This window comes from Vanessa atalanta, chromosome 14 (assembly GCF_905147765.1).
Source record: "Vanessa atalanta chromosome 14, ilVanAtal1.2, whole genome shotgun sequence".
Classification (NCBI taxonomy): Eukaryota; Metazoa; Arthropoda; class Insecta; order Lepidoptera; family Nymphalidae; genus Vanessa; species Vanessa atalanta.
This window is the reverse complement of record NC_061884.1, coordinates 5842760-5857192: the sequence shown is the minus strand read 5'-3', so window position 1 is coordinate 5857192 and position 14433 is coordinate 5842760. Positions and strand designations below refer to the sequence as shown.

The 14433-nt window shown below is 30.5% G+C and overlaps 1 protein-coding gene across 2 annotated transcripts in view; it reads left to right on the top strand.

Annotated features, from left to right (window-relative positions):
- Nucleotides 1-14433, top strand: part of LOC125068941 — a 191329-nt gene that overhangs the window by 170389 nt on the left and 6507 nt on the right. For both annotated transcript variants that reach the window (XM_047678332.1, XM_047678331.1), the window contains 4 exons: nt 13358-13464; nt 13758-13865; nt 13952-14045; nt 14207-14400. In XM_047678332.1, coding sequence (XP_047534288.1) covers nt 13358-13464; nt 13758-13865; nt 13952-14045; nt 14207-14400 — 503 coding nt within the window. The remainder of the gene's footprint in view (nt 1-13357; nt 13465-13757; nt 13866-13951; nt 14046-14206; nt 14401-14433) is intronic.

Below are 14433 nucleotides of genomic sequence, written 5' to 3'. Positions count from 1 at the left end.
CTAATGCGCAATTCTTATTTCAAATTTATTGCTCTTTACAGTATTACAAATGTTCCGTTACATACAGACTGTCTTAACGGTGAATAATGTTCCGTGTTGCCAGAACAATAAGGACTAGAAGCAAAAAATACAACACGTTTAACTCACAGTACCTTCTTTCCTCATACAGCAGCTAATAAAAATTGTAGAATGCTTCATTGACTATTCAAGCATTTAATGTCTAATCACCTTGTAAGGAACATTTTAGTGACGGCAAAAATGGTAAATACCATACAGCGTGGGGTTATCGATGAAATATTATCTGTGAAGCTTAATTTATTGTTTAAAAAATACACTTTATAACAAAATTTGAATATTATTATAATAATATATATTTTCTTTTTCAAGTTCTATCGTGTAAATTATTTATAATTTTCTGCGTGATATACGACAAAGTATATTTTTTGAAATAACAAATATATCATGTACCACTTAATTTTGGATATAAATGCTTCTCTCTATAAGAAGTAAACAGAACGCACTTAAACATCTATGTCAGAACTAGTTATGTAAATTGCATAGACAAACAAATACGATTAAATTTGCCATAGAGATCGGTTAAGATAAACCATAAAATACTCACGAACCACGACGATAGGACATTTTCATTAACCAGCGTCTATTATATAAAATTTGAACAAGAATAGTTTACGTCTGCTAATGCATTTTGTACGGTTTAATATTATTTTTAGTTTAATGCTCTCTCGTCCCCATCTAAAACAAGTGTAATTATTCCCTATACTTTAGTTTGACACATAATTATTAAACAAGAATAATATTGACAGAGTTAATAGCATATAGACGGTGGTTAGAAGGGGACCGTGTAACAAGTGGTTATGCCACTTTAGTCGTTTCACGCTTGTTGTGCTAATACGGGCTATAACTTAAATATGTTTCATATAAATTCAGAACCATTACCTTCCCCTTTCGACGCAGTCGCTTCCGACTGTTCATCATTATAACCTAAATTATAAACTAATTGAAATCTGCAATAAACTAAATATTGCTGGAGCTGAAGTTTCTATTGAATAGCGGTATCATTTTAAATTGATAAATGTTACTTTAAATAGTGTATTGCTTTGATATTACATTCGTTTTTAAGTTAAGTAATATTTTTATCTATATTAACTGTATGTAGCAAGTTCGATGCTCCATTTATAGATCGTTTAAATACAAATGAAATGCAGCAGATATCGTATGCATTTTTTCAAACGTCGACATAAAAAAATTGTCAGTCTAGACAGCGGTATTCATGTTACATTCGGCGCCTAGCAACGTTTTGTTATTTTCACTCAACATTCGTGATTAAAAAGAAAGTTCTTTCATTCACACAGCCCAAAACAGCATAAGCAGCCAGCGCCATTTTAAAGTTCTGTTTACTGTTTAAATGTAAATTCTAATCACATTCTAAATAAGGATGCTCCACCCAAAACGCCAATAATGTTAGTATAGAACACTAGTTCTCAAACCTTTGAAAACAAGTGTTCTATACTAACAGTATTTTTACTTCGCTAATTATAATTAAAGTTATATGACAATCTCTATCGTAATAAAAAACGATACAGTTTATTCAAATTCTCTAATGAAGATTTGTACTAATATTTATTTTCTTAATTTTCTGCAATGTTCTAATTAAGGAGAACGTTATGGAAATAACTGCGATTGCGGAAGCTATCATTATACGTTACGTGAATTAGCAGCGGTTCTTGCGACGTTTATTTGTTAGAAGAAAAATTACATAATTCATCATTTCTTTTGCCTTTATATTCCCGCCACATGACAGTCGCAACTGGCGATTGCAATTGTTTTCACGGTCAAACAATAGGTAGTGTGAAGGAACTCGCAGATACAAATTTAAATGCGATTTGATTGCGGTCACGCATATTCGATTTCCTAACTTATAACTAAATTAATTCGAAATACCTTTATTCAAAGCGATTGCATCGAATTTATACATTAATTTCATTAATATCGGAAGCTGATACGGAATTCGATTTATAGAAGATATGTTTTAATTTATACCAATATTCGAAACTAAAGATTCAAAACTACATATTATATAAAATTTCTCAAATTAAATTCAAAATTGTATCCAGATAAATATGTAACTATAAAATAACTTTATAATGTGTCGAATCACAAATAAGATCTCTGTTTTTTGGATGAAATTAACATGAGCAGTTATTATTAAATTTCAATAAAAAAAATAGAATCGATAAAATTATAGTAAGCAGTTTTGAATAAAACTAACATAACATAAAAAAAATATAATAAAATAATGTCTATTTTATTATATGACATATAATAAAATTCGAGTGACTGTTTGTAATATTAAAATGATCGCTTTTTACTAAATGCATTTTTATCAATTTTTGTCGGTCTTATCTTTTTGTCCCGGCTAATCTCTGGAACAAATTCGCGGGCACAACTAGTGAATCAATAAAATCAAAGAAATGCTTAAATATTGTCAAATATCAAATAAGTTGGAACAGATTCGTAGATAAATAAATCGATTCGGTCTTAGATCGATTTAAATCTCAGTTTATTGATATAATATTAATTTCGAATGGGTCAGCTCAATAAAATAGAAATTGATTTAGATTTTTTGACTTTTGTAAATATTCTACCAGTGAGAAGCTAGGCAGAATTTATTTTATGTGATGAAATTGAATAACAACATATGAATATGTCAACTTCGAGCTTCGACTATAACCGACCGAATGATTTCTGTTACGTAATAGGTGAAAGTGCTTGTACAATGGATTTTTACGATTCGTTCCAGTATTATCTACTTCGGTGGTCCAAACATTAAGTTACCACAGAAAGTACCGTTACAAATTTGCGTTTCGGAAATAATACTTGGGCTCCGGTTATTTTCTCGAAAATATTAGTCTCGCTGCTACTACTACTTCCAAACACAATCTATATCATTTTTAATTTTTTAATCTGTTTCTATGTATATTGAAATACCTTTTTTTCTACAATTGTATTATTTATCCATGCCCTAAGTGAATTAATTTACTAATAAGTAATTCAACGCAAATAATCTTATGATTTCACAATGTATTGAACTGAAAAGTTAGTTTAAGGGGATATCTTCGTTCGCTAAGACCTATTTATTATATCATACACGACCGCCTGCGGGTTCTACGTTTGTAGATAGATCAAGTTTCTTGAACTTTCTAAACAATGAAATAACATGTCACCACTAACTTCTATTTCTAAAGTTATACGAAATTTCATTTGGTTTAAATTTTCTATAAATATACACAAATTTGTATGCAAAAAAAGTTCCAAGTTACATTTAAAGGACTAATTAACAGTCGTCTTTCTCAATCTCTTCAAATTAAGCTTCATACAATTTATGTAAAAAAAAAACTATTTACGTAAATATAATAAAACATATTGCAAATTTAATTCCGAAATCTAGAGCTTGTGAAGTAGATCTCTGCAATTACTACTAGTAGCGGTCACTTAGATCATGATAGTGCACTTTTTGCGCAGTGTAGCTACTAGTCTAATAGCTTGCTCGTGTCTATAATAATTGAATGGTTAGTTGGAACTAGTTGCAGATGTTTGTTTACCGATTACGAGGTAATAATGTATGCAACTTTCATTCATTTATGATAGATTTATTATTTATATCGTTATTTACGCCTGTAAGTGATTATTTGCGGGCTATTTTTATTCGTGCGCAGTTTGCGGTGAACTTAATAGCATACTCCGGGTTGCAAGTTAAACGATTACAAACACCAGTCTATGGTAATAATTGTAATCTTACCATGAAAATGTAGTATTTAGATTTTAATATTAAATATTTTTTGTGCTTTTTTTTTAAATTAATTGCCGAAGATTTTTGTCTATTCTAGTCGATTTTCAACATCTATATCGATACTTCCTTCGTGTTTTTTTTTATATTATTTGTTCTGTACTCAGCGATCATTCGTTGAATATTAACATGGCTATTGATGTATGTTTTACATATAGCTTATTATTCAGTGTACTCTATTCATGAAAGCGATTATCTGGCTTGTTTGATTTGTGCGCAGTTTGCGGCAAGCCTACGTGTTGCTAATTGAACGGTTAACCTTAACCGGTCTCACTGTTTGTTAACCGATTACGCGGCGAATTATCGGTTGTGGTTTTTATCTAGCTTACATTTATTTATTTTCTTCGCGGTTCTCACTTGAAAGCTTATATTGATTTATGCGGAGTTGTACGGCATACCGCGTCGGGTATATCTATCGTGCTTACGAAACTTTTTATAACTAATTCAACATATTTTTATTATTATTCCTTTACTTGTTTATAAATAATTGTTAACATTAAGGCCTTAATTATATCATGACCGCATGAATGAAAGGAAAGGTGACAAGAATGCTAACATATTTTATTAAATTTATATTTTCCTATCAATGGTTAAGTATGGCATCATATAAAGGTGCTATAAAGATATTTATTTTACCCACGAGCGGCCCTTAATACTCTAACTACATGTATTCTCATATAATACCGCAATATTATTAAGTATTATTTTTTAATTTTATAAGAAGCAGAGTACATAATAAGTTATCAGTAAGAAACTTTTAAGTCCTCTTAAATGATTGTACGTTATAACCTCGACATTTGATTTCTTTAAAGTGTTTGAAAGTTCGTAAAACTTGAGAATGCATATAAACCGAAATACCGGAGAACAAACTAAGAAAAGTTTGCACTTTATAATAATACTGCCTGAGATCAGCGACTCCGCTCGTGCTTCTTTTAATATCTGGTAAAACGGTCAATTTAATGTCTTTAAAAATATCAAGGCTATCTGTATGTAATTTTTTTAAAGATCTTTTAAGCGGTTTGTTCTTGATGTGATCATTAGTATAAATGAAATTTATCCACCATCAAAATGGTCAACGTTCCAAAATATTTTAAAATAATGCGTGAATGTTTATTTGAGTTTAGGTTAGGCTAGTAGTAACGTAAATAGTCTTTTTGCTATTTACAAAAAGTTAAATTATATTTTTTTAATTTTTTAATTTTAAAATTATTGCCAATAAAAAAAAAATTAAATATTTTAGTAACACAATACGAAATTTTAACGCAGTCTGATTAAAACGGCATCGTTTATTCTATCGAATTTTCAACTTATTCTATAACAAGGATACTTAGTTCATAATCTATGCTATTGTTAATAGCCAATATATTTTATTGTGTATATTCAATAACATAAACAATACCTATTTCTGTTTACCTTGTATTAAAACGAACGATGTTTAAAAATATAGAATACAAAACTCACGGAACGACATTCTCTTCGTGCGAAATAAATGACTAGCAAAAAATTTTATCCAAGATACTACCATTGACCTAGAGCACGTCAGTGGGACACAATAAAACGTAGCCACGAAGATATCGCCGCAATCGATCCTGTAACGTACAATAAAACCGGTAAATAAATAAGTACAAAAAGCTGCTTCAAAAACCGCCCTTAAGACGTCGAGCAGCTGCGACACTGACTCAAGGCAAACCACCCGCTTCTTTTAGGCCGTCTTTTGCAACTCAAATGCACTTTTTTTTTTCTTCATTTCTTTACACCGGCTAGAGCCACGGTAGCGATATACAAGTGAAAAGGTAGTCTTTTTATCGGTATTTGTATTTATGAGCTGGAAAAGGCTAAGTTATGGCCTATGAGCGCCACATGAATCGGTACATAAGTTAGCGGCTGCTATTAATTTGTAACATTGGCATAATTAAGTGCGTTCGCTGCGAAACGTAACGATAAAATAATAGGCCATGATGGTTTTCTGGGAAATTAATTTATTTGTGAAGTTTTTTATAAACATTTAATCATGAAGTGTTTATGATAAAGACATTTCGTGAATAACTACTTGTCATATTTGCACCTGTTATAATGAACGATTCTATACGTTTGTATTATTTAAGGCGTATACTTGCTATTCCTAATCACTTTGTCTAATAATTTTTAACATTATTTAAACTTTATTCCAATTTGAATTCCTTAGTTTTTATACAGATTTCAGTTATTATTGTAAAAATATGAAACATATATCCCATTCTGATTCAAATAATACTTTTTAAAATACAGACTTTTCAACAATTTCCTTTTGCCTTTTAATAGTTGAAGGTTCATCTAATCACCTATCATATCTTTTGAATTATTATTCAATATATAGTATTCTATAAATTAAACATTGACATGAATTGTGTATGTGGATATATATTTTAGTATAAATTTTGAGGGCAATAAATAAGCTATACCAATAATGATACAGACATGATATAGACAATAATGATATATTTTTTTGTAGCATTATGTTAACTTATTTACCGGTAGTGTATTCGTTATGATAGTTTTTTAGATTGATAATTATAATTTATATGGCTACAATAATCTTATAAACTTTAAATGTATTATTATTATTATTACATGAAATACAATATTTGTTTCAAAGTTTAACATTAAAAACAATTATGTAGCTGATATCTTTGTCGTAAAAATACAAGACCAAGTAATAGAGAAAGCTCACAAACAATAAACATAAGTTACCTTAAGTATCTAACGGTATAGGTCCTACAGTCGGCAACGTCGTTCGGGGAGAAAATGAATTTAACGAACTTGATGGAACTGGTTAACTTGTTAATAGGAATATTAAATGAAACGCTGAGGACGTATACAGATATAAAATACAATTGAAAAATGAACAATAAATGAATATTAAACTATTATTCAAACGTCCGTTTAATAAAAACACAGAGAATAAACAGGAAAAATGATACTATAATACGTTCTATTTTTATATAGAAATTGTCTACGATGTACTTAGAAAAGAATTCTATGGTCGCTTGTGTAAATATTATGGAAACAACTGGAATAACCTCGCTTATTGACTGTACAAACCAACGCACAAAATAAAGCTCGAATAGTTTAGTCCCTTTATCGGATCGGTCGCGAGAACGGCGCGCGGCATGTCGTCACAATTAGCCGTCCCTTACACTTAAATTTATCTTAACTGCGCTACGTGCGTGTATTGCTTTCGAGTTAAGGTATTATCTATACGTTAATAATGCTTTAATAAGAAAGTTGAAATTCAGGTATTGGTATACTTTAAAACATTACCCTTAATTGGGTAAAATTTAAGAATGTATCCGTTAAAAAGCTGTTGATTGGTTAGCAGTACGCCTTAATTGTGCCTCGATATTGTTTACACTTCAAATATGAGATGTGTTGCCATAGTTAGCACTTAACACACCAAATCTGGATGTTATTCAAAATTATGGTTACATACAAACCAAATGTTTATTTTTTAACTACAGTATAATTCACCTTTACCGTATTTAACATAAAGTTGCATATCTAATGTGTCTTTAAATAGTTTACCTTTTGAACTTAAAGATTTATTATAGCAACTGACCTTTTTTAAAACGTACATAAATTGTGGATAAATCTAGTTGGACTAAATACATAGTAATGAACTTTATACATATAAAATTATATGTTAAACTTTTATGCGGTCTTTGGTTAACGTGCGTGAAATGTCATCTATGAATCGAACATGATGTAGCAAGGCGTACGATAAAACAGTTTTAAAACTTATGTAACTGCCAAGCACAAAGTTCTATCCGTTTTTAATAAAAAAAATTAAGTATTTTTAAAATATTAATAAATATAATCTTCAACTTTGATAAGAACATGCTATTTAAATTACTTTAACAAATTAGCTAAAAATTTATACATCATTAATAAAGTAAATGTAAGTTTATGAATGCAAATAACATTTTTAAGTGAATATAATAAGCGGTAGACAGATATATTAACAAATTACAAGTTATGCCGTACTTATTTTGCGTATATATACTAAATTTATATATCTTTTAAAATACTAGGTACTCTTACCTATTTTTTTTTCGAAAATACTAACACTCAACATTTTACAACCATAGATCGTAGCAAGAAAATAAGATATTTGTAACAACCCAAACTACTTACCGTTGCGTACTTAAGTAGGTCTTTTGTCAATATTTTTTTTTATATCCATTACAAAAACCAAACTTAAAAAAAACTTTCACAGACTACAAATTGTAATGTCTATTGCAAGAATAGTGTTTTTTTATTGTCTTTGTCACGCTTTACGATTTTACGAAGGAAAATAGATTGGTCGCAATTCAAATTTTTAATAGAATATATACAGTTTTTTAGTAATTTTTCTATTAATATTTTGTGTTAAATAAGCGGATTTTTTATACGATAATTTGCGTATTCGAAAATGTTAACAACCGCTAAATTACCCCCCGCAAGTGGCAAACGTATCATTATTAGAATGAAACAATCAACTAACGATCAGGGGTTCGCCTCTGAAAGGTTTATTAATAATTAATTATAGCATTCCATAAATCAGTAAAAAACATTGTCTTATTCACTTTTTATTATTATTAGTTTCCGCCTGGGGGGTGTGTCAACGTTTCATGAAGATCGCTTGAGTAGTTACGGCGGGAAAGTGTTAAAAACATACATAACTTAATTTCGTATTTATAACATTACTTAGCAATAAAAAATAATTGCTCATATGCTATTAAAAGTTGTTGAAAAGGATTTAGTAATAGCTTATTAACGACCCGTAGACGAAGGCTTTTCCATGAAAGAAGTTTTAAAGCGTGACCCGCTACAGTGCTCTACTTTGCAGCGTATATGAAAGAAGCTTTAGAATATCCTTGATGAGAAAATTCAAAGAGTTTTTTCTTACGTTGTACAGATGAGTTAAATATTTAAATTTTGTAATTGAGTTTTGGAAGTAAAAATGTTCCTATCTAATATTCAAAGTGCGTCAATGTAGATTTAATTTTTGAAAAAAATGAGATTTTTGTTCCACGTGTAGAAGTATGCAAACCCTTGAGGTTATTCTTCTGGTGTTTTTGTTGATAAGTCTTGTACATCTCAGTAATTAAAATAAGTACCTATCACTTTCACATTTAGAAATAGCTGACTTTGCCAAACCTCATACATTGAGTAGCCGTTTTAAATTAATATTAGATCCAAAAACATACATTAAATGTGAAAACTTTTAACGCACTCTTATCAACATCATTTATTTTATTATTCTGTTGCAATAATGTTATCGGAACATTTTCCATGATAAAGAGGTCACGTATCAAACGGATGTGGAATACCACAGCAATTACGAATTTCGATTAAAGGAATCATATATTCTAAACACTTAATAAAATCAATATATACTATGTAACAAAAAGAATTTGTATTGTTGATTTTAAGTAGAACCAATTAATTAAATGTAAAACTTATTATTAATTCCGAATGTGACTTCCACCGCAAATAACCGTTAAGTAACTAGTCTTCATAAATAATTAAACATATTCATTATTTACAAATAAACTTATCCTGTAAGTATTGAACGACAAATCATGATATTAATAGAATTATAACACTGTTGAAATTATTTCATTAAGTAACAAACAAAATTATTTGTTTATTATAAAAGTGTAGAGTATGTCCCAGGAAGTGCGCGTTGACCTTGCGGAGTCGGAAACATGATGTTATGAGTTTATATTTACTTCTTGCTACTAGAATATTTGTAACTGTTTCTAATAAATTGATCAATGTTATTGAAGATATAAATAACATTGTTATGGATTTGACGCAAAATCACTACTGTTGGATCAACGCGATTTGATGAGTTTATTTTAAGAATTTTTTATTTATGAGTTCACTTATTATTATTTTTTAATTAGGAAGTGTTATTCAGTTAATACACTCTTTCTCAAAAACTTATAAACAGTACTATATTTTTCAATATTTAAATAAATAAAAAAGGTTCACATTCATACATGAAATATATTTGTATGTTCGTTTTTGAATTTGGTTGTCTGGTTGGGGACATTTATTGTTATTTGTTTTTTAGTCGTCCCAATGTGGTAATATTCGAAAATAACTAATTCATCCAACTGACTTCTTTCTTTACAAAAACGCTGAAGGCCTGTTAGTTTAATTAGTCCTTGAAGCGTTGTTTACATTTTGACCACCATACGGTGTTATAGAACGTTCGTTGCGCCTAACGGATGTGGGATACCGCATCCGACATCGTCACACTTACGTAAAAACTTTTTGAAAATTGTTTTTTTTGTATTTAACTAAACAGACCATAGATATGATTATTGAAGTACACAGTATTTGCGCAAACTGTTATAAATAATATTATAGTACTTATCATCTGAACATCAGCTTTGTGACGGTTTTTATTTTCATTACGTAAAAAAATCAAGATAATGTTGCATTAATATTCATTTCTGCTATGTTTAAATTTTTAAAGTAACTGGCGAATTTAGCTCAATATCGATTGCAAAATTTATGCTGAGTTGACAAACAAACAGCCGCGAAAGCGAGATAAAATCTAATGTAAATATTTCGCTGATATAACGCATCATCTACATATGTAATAATAAAGCAACAATTAAATTAAAAAAAAAAAAAAAAATTGATATTAATGAAAAGACATAAGAAGTGCGACTAAAATTATGATGCGTATATTATAATATATATTTTAATTTATTTTCCCTAAAGATGTTCCAATGAATGTATCATAAACGTTTTCGTACATTTGACCCAAACATGTAACAATCTAATATTTCACAATCTGAATCAAATAACACTAAAACTAAAATCGTTATAGGTATTATAATATCAATTGAGGCGTAAATGTTTTCATTAATATTCATGAATACATACATTATCTTGGCATATTTACTGAATGGGGCAATTAATAAATATCGATGCAGTCCATGTTTACTTAAATCTGACATAACAAGGAAAACCAATCAATATGATGATGTCAAGTAACCGCAAAACATTCAGCGTGCTCACTTTGACATAAGGCTCATATTGTGTATAGAATTTCAGAGAGGTTACTGTTTTGTGATCTGAACGTGAACAATGTGTTTTTTAACACTAATGTTGATATTTACATGTTTAATGTAGGAGGGTAATGTAATAAAGTTTATCTAAATGTATTAGAAGCTTTTATGATTTGAATAGCGTATACGTGTGCTTACCAAAATAACATACAATTAAATTGCTTGTACAACAATAAACATTGGATTTGTGTTTCTATGACATGCGCACTGAATATAAGATGGGTCGGTAGGTAGCTAGCCTACCTGGTTGCATGGAACATGGTGAATTATAACTGTAGCTAAAGCTATTTGTATGTCATGCAATTTTTTAAAACATAAAAATATATTTTACCAATATTAGACCTCGGTCTGGCTCGTCTAGGTCTAAACCATCTACTCATCGGTTTTATACCAACAGCAATACTTTATATAGCGGTGTTCTGATTTGAACGAACTGGTACAAAATACATATAACCTTAAATCCCACAAGTACAGCAGGGCCGATACAAGACTTAATCAAAGTATAAAAAATTGTCAACATAATCCTATTGTGAATTTGTGACCACTTAATATTAGATGGACTACTGAGTCGCCTAACTTCTTAGATACACTAGAAGTAACTAAATTAGTTGTTAATCTCCCTATTGTGCATAAATAAGATATGAACATAAAATATAGTTTCTGTACTAAACTAAGTTAATGAAAGAGTACGTGCAAAGACTTAGGTATCCTAGTAAGGGATCTCTTCCAATTAACCTATGAGTTACTGAGAGGAAAATTAACAAAGAAGGTTCAACAGAAAGTTGAATACCAATGAATGCTAATAAATGGATCCTTTTAATAAAACTACATTATTATTTTAACAAATTATTTAATTATTTTTTTCTCTAAAATGGCTACGGACATTATATATTTTAGTCTCTGTGCATTTTTAAAATATTTTTGTGCATCTTGTCCATCGTTTATTATGTATTAAGACCACGTACGTTTATGCATATGTAATTGTCATTGGTTGGGTTTATTACGAATATGGAGTGGACATTATATTTCATATAACGAGTGACTGTCAGCATATGCCGGGTCAATTAGCATGAATTAACGCTAGATAGGCTAGCTCCGAGCAATAAATTGCCCTATTGAATAGATAAGGCTAAAGATAACGTATTGAAACGCACGGCGGACTTAACGCTAATTGATTGATTTAGTACACAATATACCTTGCTCTTTAAAAAAGTAATGAGCTTTTAAAAATAGACCATCTTTAATTGGACTTCTGTATTTTTATGCGAGATATTTATCCAATACCTGTCGGAAATAGACGTTTTAGCTGAATGCAATAGCGAACCGAGATGTTTCAGTGGCTAAAATATGTGAATATGAACTGAAGACAATGGATTTAAAGCCAGGAAAGTGCCGTTTTAAAGTTAATGTATTTTGTTGATAATATAATTCATCTCTTGCTCAGCGGTGAAGAAAAACATCGTGAGGAAACCTTGATATGTCGGTAAATCCTTCTCGAGAGGAGAACACACCTTAAAATTACACTATTGACTTAAAATTCCGATTCTCTGAAATAAACCAGCATTATTAGTGGTGGCAATAAGGTTTATCTATATTTGGGTTCCAATTATGAAATTGGAACCCAAATATAGATTTATTTCCAGAGAGTTCATCTCTCTCACTAAAGAGATGGATTCGAAATCTTAATGCTGTAAGAAATGTAAACAACTTAAGTATACATTATATTTTTATATCAAAAACGTAACTTTAGTTTGCTTACTTTTCTTTCACCGCGGAGTACGATCTCTGGAATACCTTCTATATATAAATTGACAAAACAAAACAGTGACTTTTTCCTGTTTGTCAACCGAAGAATAACCGAATCCGGCTTTTGAATACTTTAATTCGACTTTCAGACGAACACTCGTATAATTAAAACTCCTAAAACACTTATTTTAAATCACGGTATTCTTTAATATAAAATTTTATCAAATTATATATATTTATAATATTAGAAAACTTAATTAATCATTCAAAGTCCAACCGATCTATCCGTCCGTACTTACCGCAATTAGTGTTTACCGCTAGCTCTATGTTTAAATACCTATTAAACAAATACTTAACAAAAAAATAGTTAATTAGTCATACATTAACATAAGATATATATATATAATAAAGATGTTAATAAGGACTATTCTTGGTGAACCGTGTAAAAACAACTTTTTATGATGTTCGTATTGTATGTACCGATTTCTCGGTACTGACGTATACAATATACATCACTGTAGAGTCATAAAAACAAACAATATAATTTAATTATAATACTTAATTTGAATTTTTTGTTTTCATATTAAAATAAAAAAGATAGAATTGTGTTTAAATTAAAGTTAATATATTGCCGCAGGATATTATCAGCCGGCAGGGCCGCTGATTAAAGAAACCAGCGCAGACGCAGAGCGAGCGCTTGCAAGATATCACCCCCCACCACATTACCATGCCCCCCATCCACCTGTGAGTATTCAACGTAACATTTTTATGCTATTACTATATGTATAATAAAACATATTCATTGTTAAATGAAAATATATGAATATATTTATCACCTAGATATAAAAGTAATGTAATAGTGATAATGTGCAAATAGCAGTCGCTATTTTTATTAGCACACACATTACCTTGTCCGTAATTTAACCGTAGACGTAATCTAATTGACAGTCTAAAATCAATATTTGTAATTTTTAAGTATTTTTTTTTTTTATACAATTTGACAGTACGTATTATCTTACCAATATATTTGTAATCAGGTACTGCAGCAGTACGGGCCTCCGTACTACCCAGCGGAGCTGTGCTACGGGCGGTATTACCGACCGCCAGGCCCCTATCATATGGGACCTCCACAACCTGATGCACAGGTTAAAGCTAAATTCAATTTTGTAACAAAATATGTATTCTGTTTCTAATGAATTTAACACTCATTTTGTATGTTATATTATTCCAGATGGTAAGCGTAGCAAGTGAGCCATACCCTCCACCGCAGTATTATGGAACGCCACCATGCTATCAACATTCACCTCAAAGGATACCCTACGTAGGTTAGTGTCTGACGTAATAAAATTAACTTGTCAATATAATGATTTCGTAAACCTCTATGTCGATGTATGGAGCTAATTGAATACCCTTTTTAACGAATAATGCTGTTCATTTAAAATATTTAAAGTGACAAATAATTAACTCCATCGCGTCTTCTTTACAGAATACCGAGGATGCCCGTGCCCATTAAACGCGTGTCCAAAAAACGTCCTTATTGGGCCCGCTACTGGTAAAGCCCCTACCGGTGGCGGCCCAGCGGACGTACCTTCAACCCTCGCGCCGCCCGGGGGCGCCTTCCGACCGAAGGTGCGGGCGTGCGTACTCGACTCTGCCGCCGACAATCACGGCAGCGGGAAGGTGAGATATAATAAAGCGGCCACTAATCAGTTA